Below are 9439 nucleotides of genomic sequence, written 5' to 3' on the forward strand. Positions count from 1 at the left end.
CCCCAGCCAGTCCAGGACTGTGCTGCACACAGCTCCTGTTCTGGCCCATGCAGGTGCCACATGTGGCATGTCACAACCCATGCACTTGAGGCCAGTCCAGCACATGCCATGTGTAGGCCCACTCAAGATCCAGGGCCAGCACCAGGGGTTAGATAATATGGCTTCATGGGCTAGATCCACTCTGTGGGCTGCATCTTTGCCATCCCTGAGTTAAGGAGTTTAACTGTATTGCAAAATCATCCCTCCTAGACTCCACTTTCATTTGATATGATGGATGAGCAAAGACTGCTCTAATGAGCCATTCATTTCTATTTTGGCCTTCAGTATCGAATCTAAATGTATCCTCTAGCATATTTGAAATTTGCTGTAAATAGAATCAGCATTTATGGAGATGCATAAATAAGGCCAGTGATTTATGGTACTTTGTAGCCTGCTGTTGATTGAATAATGCATATTCTTAACAGTCAGTTGTCCAAGTTTGTTTCTGAAAATTTTTTATCTAGCTCTATATTTATCATTGTGGGCTAAATAAAATTACTACAAGTTAATAGATAATTTGCTAAATAACTACAGGTGAGTGTATATACATGTAAAATTAATGTAACACAATAAACTCTGGACCTGTTTGAGCCAGAGACAACTGCTCCCAGATGTAGCATCTACAAGTGCACCCAGGACAGCAAGCACTTTGAGCTGGGGCAGAGTAGCCCCACACTGGCAGGGTGGAATGGGGAAGCAGCCCTAGGCTCCAGGTGATGGCGGCGGACACCAGAGGAGCTAGCTAGGGCACGAGGGTGCTGAGAGTGCAGAGCCATGTAGCTAGGTGGTAGGCAGCATCTGCACTCTAGCACCCTTGTGCCAAGCCAGCCCATCACCATCTACATGTGCATTTCATCACACTTAGTTACTCTGCTGTACTGTCCCCAACAGCATTATCCTATGATAGAGTTAATTAATTTACTTATTAATAACCACAGCACGTGTAGACTGTGGTGCTTTACTACAGAGCTAATTAGGCTACTCTGCAGTAAAGTGCATGTGTAGATGCGCCCAGTAAAACACAATTATAAACTGATTGATGTCAGAATGACAGGATGTTTTGAGTGTGATTCCACAGGGGTCTATCCTGGGTCCAATACCATTTAACATGTTTATTAATGATTTTGGGTACTTCCTGGTGAGGTCTGCAGATGACATGAAACTGGGAAGGACTGCAAACACTTTGGAGAATACAAGTAGAACTCGGAAGGATCTTGATAGATTAGAAAGTTGGGCTAGAAACAACAGAGTGAAGTTCAGCACAGACAAATGTAAGATGCTACACCCAGGGAAAAATAATTAAAACTACAAATACAGAATAGGAGATGACTGTCTGAGTGGTAGCCAAAGATTTACGAGTATTAGTGGAACACTGACTAAACCTGAGTCAGGATGACACATTCATAAAAAAATAAAAATAAAAAGCAAATGCAATTTTGGGTTGAATCAACAGGGGTATTAGGTGTAAGAGAAAAGAAGTGTCCTTACTCAGTGCTGGTTAAGGGTATGTACAAGCATTATACTTCCACGATCAAGTTGCAGTTCCCCAGGTAGAAACCCTAGGTAAACAAAGATCACAGTTTCTGGAGGACCAAGAATGGCTGGTTTGGTAAAACAAAACAAAAAAGATTCCTAGGCCATACTTTGAGAAGTGTGTGAAGAAGTTAGAAAGAATCCAAAGGCAAGTAGCAAAAACAGTAAAGGATTTGGAAGGCAAGCCATATGAGGAACAGTTGAGAAAAAGTAGGCATGTTACAGCTTGGAGAAAAGATGATTAGGGAGACACAATAGCAGTCTACAAATATTTGAAAGGCTGCCATAAAGAAGGAGAAGAACTATTGTTCCTTGCTGCAGAGGTTGGGACATGAAGTAATGGCTGTAAATTTCATCAAAGTAGATTTATATTAGATATCAGGGGAAACGTCCTTATTGTTATATCAGTACTGCAGTGGAACAGACTGCCAGGAAAGTTGTGAAATCTCCCTCACTGGGGGTTTTCAAGAGGTGGCTGGCTAAACTATGAGCAGGGATACTTTAAAAATAGCTTTCCTGCATTTGTGCATTGTTGGGCCCAGCTGACTGGGCCCAGAGAGTGGTGATGGACAGGTCTTATCTGACCTGGAGGGATGTGGGCAGTGGGGTTCCACAGGGCTTGGTCCTCGGGCCCACACTGTTCAACATCTTCATCAGCAACTTGGACGAAGGGGTAAAACGCACCCTGTTCAAATTCACAGATGACACTAAGATATGGGGAGAAGTGGGCACGCTAGAAGGGAGGAATAGGCTGCAATCGGACCTGGACAGGTTACAGGGATGAGAACAGGATGGGGTTCAACACTGACAAGTACAAGGTGATGCACCTGGGGAGGAAGAACCAGCAGCATACCTACAGGCTGGGGAACTCCCTCCTCATCAGTGTAGAGGCAGAAAAGGATCTTGGAGTCATTATTGATGCCAAAATGAACATGGGCTGACAGTGTGGGGTCAGGAAGGCCAACCGTACCTTGTCATGCATCCGCAGATGCATCTCAAGCAGGTCCAAGGAGGTGATCCTCCCCCTCTATGTGGCACTGGTCAGGCCGCAGTTGGAGTACTGCGTCCAGGTCTGGGCACCGCACTTCAGGAGGGATGTGGACAACATGGAGAGGGTCCAGAGAGGGCCACTCACATGATCAGGAGTCAGCAGAGCTGGCCCTACAAGGAAAGGCTATGGGACCTGAACCTGTTCAGCCTCCACAAGAGAAGGCTGAGGGGTATCTAGTGGCCATTTACAAACTAGTCAGGGGGGACCAGCAGGCATTGGGGGAGTCCTTGTTCCCCCAAGCACTACCAGGAGTGACAAGAAATAACAGCCACAAGCTGGCAGAGGGTAGATTCAGGCTAGACATCAGAAGGCATGACTTCACTGTCAGGGAAGCTAGGATCTGGAACCAACTTTCAAGAGAAGTGGTGCTGGTTCCTACCCTGGGGGTCTTTAAAAGGAGGCTGGATGAACACCTTGCCAGGGTCGTTTGACCCCAGTACTCTTTCCTGCCACGGCAGGGGGTCGAACTTGATGATCTGCTCAGGTCCCTTCTGACCCTACCACCTATGAAACTATGACTCTTGAACTCCCTTCCGCACATATGATCCTATGATTTTAAAACATAAACCATTTTTCTCTCTCTTACAGATATACAAGGATGCTGAAATTAAAGTAAAAAAGCATGTAAGAAACTCAAGTTGGAATCTGATCTGACTTAAAGCTAGCAGACCTGCAGGATCAGTTAAGCTCAATTTTCCCGTGTCACTCAAAAGAATATGAGCTGTTCCTAGTTTTGTGGTAAAACAGATTATAACTGTCAGTTACCACCTACTACTTATACTAGTGGCACACTGTAACTTATACAGATTTCTATATCCTTTCAAATAAAGAAGAATGGGCAGAAGAATTCCCCATGTTGCTATGGAAACAATCCCAGCACCAGTACAGCCTGGGGGCTGACTGGCTGGACAGCAGCTCTACAGTAAAGGACCTGGGGGTTACAGTGGACAATAAGCTGAATATGAGCCAGCAATATGAGCCTTTGTTGCCAAGAAGGCTAACAGCATCCTGGGCTGCACTGGCAGGTGTGTTGCCAGTAGGTCAAGGGAAGTGATTATTCCCCTCTATTCAGCACTGGTGAGGCCATATCTGGAGTACTGTGTCCAGTTTTGGGCTGACCCACTACAGAAGGGATGAGGACAAATTAGAGAGAGTTCAGCGGAGGGCAGCAGAAACAGTGAGGGGGTTGAGAGACATGACTTATGAGGAAAGACTGAGGGAACTGGTCTTATTTAGTCTAGTGAAGAGAAGACTGAGGAGGGATTTAATAGCAGCTTTCAACTACCTGAAGGGGGGTTCAAAAGAGGATGGAGCTAGACTATTCTCAGTGGTGGCAGATGACAGAACAAAGAGCAACAGGCTCAAGTTGCGACAAGGAAAGTTTGGATTATATATTAGAAAGAATTTTCTCACTAGGAGGGTAGTAAAACACTGGAACAGGTTACCCAGAGAGGCAGTGGAAGCTCCATCCTTGGAGGTTTTCAAAACCCAGCTAGACAAAGCCTTAGCTAGAATGATCTAGTTGGGGATGGTCCAGCTTTGAGCAGGGGGTTGGACTGGATGACCTGCTGAGGTCCCTTCCAACCCTAACTTTCTATGATTCTATGAAACACCTGATCAATACTAACCCACTACAGGTTTCTAGATCTTCTTTTGCCCACTGTGAGAGATAGCACATTGGATGAACAAGAGAACTACCAGATTCCTATTCTTCCCACATAAATTACCCCCCAAATTTCACTGACCAGAATGGGCTAGATTAATTTGCAGACAGCTTCATACAGGGGTGAAAGTGGAGGAAGCTGAAGGACAAAAGGGAACAAGTTGCAGATCCCTGACTGTAAGGCTGGATCTGTGCAACCCAGTTTAAGACAGAACAGGACTGCCTAAATTTATACCAGTGGCACACAGTCCTCAGCATCATAGTGCAAGATCATAAGAAAGGAGTTTTACTATAATTCCAACACGTTCCCTCCAGTGAAGTGGGAGTAGCTGGTGCAAAGTATTCTCTGCTGGCAGCTTGCAGCTAAAATCCAATGTCTTAAGGCATGTCTACATCACCCATTTACTGTACCAGGCAGCAGAATGCTCAAACACTGTCTGCTCTGGGCAGGCTTCTTCCTAAATTGGAAGCAGTGTATTTGTGTTTGCACAGCACTGTGGGTGGGCTACTTACCACTGGTGAGAGTCAGCTGTAGCAGTGAGAGCAGGCCAAAGTGGCTGAATCTTACTGGTGACCTTCAGCTAGTTCAACATGTTCAAGCTTCAGCTACTGTAATGATTTTCTACTGAGAGAATCTATGCTTTCCTAGCAGAAACTATGAGCATATAAGCATTCACTCAGTTTCTCCCAAGGGAAACACATCCTTTATGGGAGAAGTATCTTCCAGGTGTCAACTTGGAAGAACTCCCTTGAGAAAGAAAATCTCTTGCATAAGTGACTGTTTGTACACCCTCTTCCCAGTCTGCACAGGAGGGGAATGAAGCAACAAAGGGAAGCAGCCACCACTGCTCCCTGCCTCTTCTCCAAATTGAGATCTACCCAGCTTGGAGAAGGGGCTGAGGACTTTGCCCCGCTGCTCCCTCCACTCCACTTTTGGACACTGGACACAGAATGGAGGAAGCTGCTCACTGCCCCTTCCCCAGACACTGGTCTGGAGAAGGCATGGGGAATCTTTCTCTACCACTCTATCCCCCCAGGGACTGGAAGGAGTGGAGCAACCACTGCTTCCCATGCCCTCCCCAGACCAGGATTGCCCCAGTCTGATGAAAGAGTGGAGGACAGGGAAGTGGAGGGTGGCTTGTGCGCTCTCTCCCCCAGGAAGATTTCTACTGGTGGAAATTTCTCAGAAATTTCCACTGTTAGACATGAACACCAAGTCGTGCGGCCTATGCTATTTAAATAGTTGCAACTTCACAGGTGAGAAAGGCACTTTAGAAAACCTAAAAAAATTCTACACTACAACAAAAGAGAATGCAGTGATGGCATAATATACAGCAATTTCTGCCCTATGCAGTTACATTGACCTTGGTGATTGTGCAGGGTGCATGTTTTCAAGCACTTTACCCATATAAGCTTTGTAATTAGTGCATTGCTTTGGAATTCAAACAAGGCACCACATAGCTTCTTACTTGAGCTAGTATCTTAAGTTTCCTATTCAAATATTCTTTTTTCAAAGATGTTTAAAAAGAAAGCTTCAAAAAAGTACAAAACATTGCTGCCTACCTGAAAAATGGCAAATCCAGTACCTTCTGCTGACACTGTAACTACCATTGGTTGCATAGGTGCAATCTAAAAGATAGACAAGATAAATTAAACATGTTCCAAATACATTAACAGGACAGGATTGTTTCAAAGTGTTCCAACAGTACCTCTTTGGTCTGAAGAAGAAACCGGTTTTGAGTATCAACTGAAAATTCTGCCAGAGCTTCCAGATTTGGTCCAGTCACTGTTGCACTAATTTCCGTTTTACTGGTAGTAGTAAGAACTGCAAACAAACTCAAGGCTTGCAGGGCAACTACTGTGTCCTGTTAAGAGAAACAAATGCTTCTACAGTAAATGTGAAAGCCTGCAAACTAGACAGCTGCCAATATCTGTTAAATTTTGGCTACACATACAAGCTGTATCACTTTAATTACATTGGTTCTGCAATTTAGTTAAATCAGTATAACGTCTTAGTACGAACACACAAACCTGATTTATGACCATCCCCATAAGGAATCTGAATATATTTAACAAATATGTTTCTAATCAGTTACACTGGTCAAATGTTTATGTGGAAGGAAGACCTTAGATAGTTGGGCTTCGTAACCCTTAATGTAGGATTTCTACTGTTCACATGTCACTTATGCTGGAATATTACTACAGTCACCTCCCAACATACAATAACATATAAGTAATACCCATATATGGCTGTATTCTGTGGGCCACAGCTCCACAGTTACCACATCATTCTGTCATAGTCGCTGAGACTCCTATATGCCACAAGTATATATACAAAAGCTTCTGTGCCTCTCCTCCATTTGTGCATCTCCTCCACGTTCCCTGACATAATAGCTCCATCAAAAAGGTTTGTTCCCATCATAGTAAGGAGAGGGAACACATTGAAACAAACACAGTTTTATGGACCCTTTTAGACTTAACATTATATGGCTGCCTGTAATCACATAGTACCAGAAGTTGGTCTCTTCCAGTGCAATGTTCCTAATATTAGGACTTTCTTTTAACCATATCTGGACTGCAGCTTGAATTTTCTTTTTAGATGTCATGCAAGTCTGTAGATTGTGAAGCTGGGCTCACACTCTATACCATCCGTCAGCCAACAGGAAGGGCAAGTTAAAAAAAAAGACAAGTTAAAAAGCCAGTGGGTCTTAAATGTGCACTAGCCAGAAACAAATGTAAGTATCAGGCATTCATCAGCAGATTCCACAGCTGTTCAGTCACAGAAACAAAAACTATAGCAGTGAGAACTGTAGATATGAAGAAAAATACATCAAAAATAATTTCCTAGTGGTCTCATGGTCAGTTTTTTACAAGAGATCCAATCCCTTTTCTACATTTACTCTCAGAATGGTGTGCCATCATCTGACACACAAAATACAGAATATCTTTGTACCTGCTCTTGCATATATGCAAATTCTCCAATACTGCAAGTGCATGACTGAAAAGGCAAAATAGCACACCTAAGTTTAGAAGCAGTTTTCAGCTAGGAGGAGGAAGGGGTTTGCTACGTGAGTTTCTCGCTGTTTTTTCCTATGATTTTCTCAGTAGCAAGCCTAACTTAGGCCAGTAAGAACACCTTGCTTTTATAAAGCACCTTCCATCTGATGGTCCTAATACTTTATTGGTTCAGCTTTATAATACACTGTAAGACAGGAAAGTACAAAACAAGAAAAACCTAAAAAAATACTCTACAACAGAGTACCATGATGCCATAATATGTATTATGTGTAATAATTTAATAAAACAATTTGCATCAATGACGGGACATAAACATGCACAAAAAATGCAGGTTTAAGATCACTTAATTTTCTCAATTTCAGTTCTTTACAGTATTTTCTCTCTCTTAAATAACTGTATTGCTCCTCATTTTCTGTTTATTATTTTTAATTAATTTTTAAAATTATTATTTTTTTTTTACATTAAACAGATTAAGATCCCAATCCAGCAAACAATGTTGGCATGTGCTTGATTAGGACAATATGTTATAAAATAATACATTTTTAATGTTTGTTATAGAAAAACAACATTATTGTTTGAAAGGTGAAGTGCATATTTGGAAAGTCTATCTGTACATAACAGAGCTTCTAGTAACGTTTATCTAACCTGAGTAGATGAATAACCTCCAAGGTGATTTCGTTGCTGGCTTAACCATTTCATTATAGGAATCCCCTCTGCTAATCTATCTTGCTGGAAGTGAGACAGCAAAGCATAGGCTGCAAGTTCAATGTCAACGGACCGTGGCTGCCATGAGTCAGAAAGTTCAGGAGCTGGTGTCGTCCAGAATCGAATTTCTCCTGAAAAAAGATCATCACTAATGTGAGCTCCAAAGGCAGAAGTAACATAAGAAAACCTGCTGATTTATCTTTACCAAAGGGACCTAGCAAGGCACTTTAGACCATATATAAAATTAAGCATGTGTTTAAGTGCTTTGCTGGTTAATGATGGTCTTAAGAATGTGTTTAAAATGCTCTACTGAGCTGGGGCTGCGGTCTGACACAAAAACCACTGTCCTCAATGTAATGACTCCAATTGATTTTGATGGACTTTGAATCATGTCTCTTAACCAGTGAGAGAACGGCCTAATCCTAAAAACATGTATGAAACAGTTGCAGTGCTTACGTTGAAGCAAATGAGACTCTTGCATTATAAATACTGCATTTGGTCATCAGTATAATCAAAAGCAGACCCTAATAAAAGACAATATTTTCATTGATGTGGTGGAATAAGATTAATTAGAATCATAGCATCATAGAAAATTAGTCTTTCATTGTCTAACTTTATGCTAACTACATAGTTGGTCCAATAAGGGATGTCAACGAAAGAAATCCTTGCCTCGCATAAATCTGAACTATCACAACTACAACAAAACTCTTACGCTACCATTAACATGGAAGATATCAAAATCTGCCACTTTCAATGGAAAATCTACAACCTAAAGAAAAAAAAGCAAAATTATACAACAAGAGGACCTGATAACAAATGTCTTTCATTCAAAAGCTTGTTTAGCTTTATCACAATTACATAGTTGGTTCAAGAAAAGATATCACTCTAAGAAATCCTTGGCTTTTACATGAGAATTAGAGATGTACATGCATATCATTCATCAGGATCAAACTTACAGTAACTGAACCCTATCCAATAAAAATGTATAAACAAAGATTACTCAGTTGGATACTGAGCATTTGTAACCAAAAAACTATATTTATTTTTCACTTCTTCCGCAAAACATGCAGGAAAACGTAGATTCACGGACAGACTTGCATTTCATTTTAATTCTAAAGATCATCTTGGGGAATTACAAGTGACAAAGAAAATGTAGTGAATCCTTTTATTTAAAGCCCTTTCCTTCATTTCTTCTTCCTGACACTGATTTGAATTAATCACCCACACCATTTTGCTAAGCTTTTAAGCACTCCTTTGAGGTATGCTGTCTGAGCAATTGACCTGCTCTGACCTCGTTTAACCAGATTTGACTGACATACACAACAGTGTGGGAAAATGGCAAGCCAATGCTTTGCAATAATATTTTAATATCCCCATCAGTGAATATAGCAATTAAGCTTGGAAATCTAACTTCAGTACAAACAGTTCAC

The 9439-nt window shown here is 41.8% G+C and overlaps 1 protein-coding gene across 1 annotated transcript in view; it reads right to left on the reverse strand.

Annotated features, from left to right (window-relative positions):
• The window catches only part of CD109 (CD109 molecule), a 130607-nt gene that overhangs the window by 16594 nt on the left and 104574 nt on the right, over window positions 1–9439 (reverse strand). Inside the window, exons 26-28 of the mRNA XM_019520330.1 lie at window positions 7950–8140; window positions 5996–6151; window positions 5850–5915 (exon numbers count right to left, since the gene is read on the reverse strand). Of these exons, the coding sequence (XP_019375875.1) occupies window positions 5850–5915; window positions 5996–6151; window positions 7950–8140 (413 nt within the window). The remainder of the gene's footprint in view (window positions 1–5849; window positions 5916–5995; window positions 6152–7949; window positions 8141–9439) is intronic.

The sequence above is a fragment of the Gavialis gangeticus genome, unplaced genomic scaffold (assembly GCF_001723915.1).
Source record: "Gavialis gangeticus isolate Ggan-Ray unplaced genomic scaffold, GavGan_comp1, whole genome shotgun sequence".
NCBI classification, from domain to species: domain Eukaryota; kingdom Metazoa; phylum Chordata; order Crocodylia; family Gavialidae; genus Gavialis; species Gavialis gangeticus.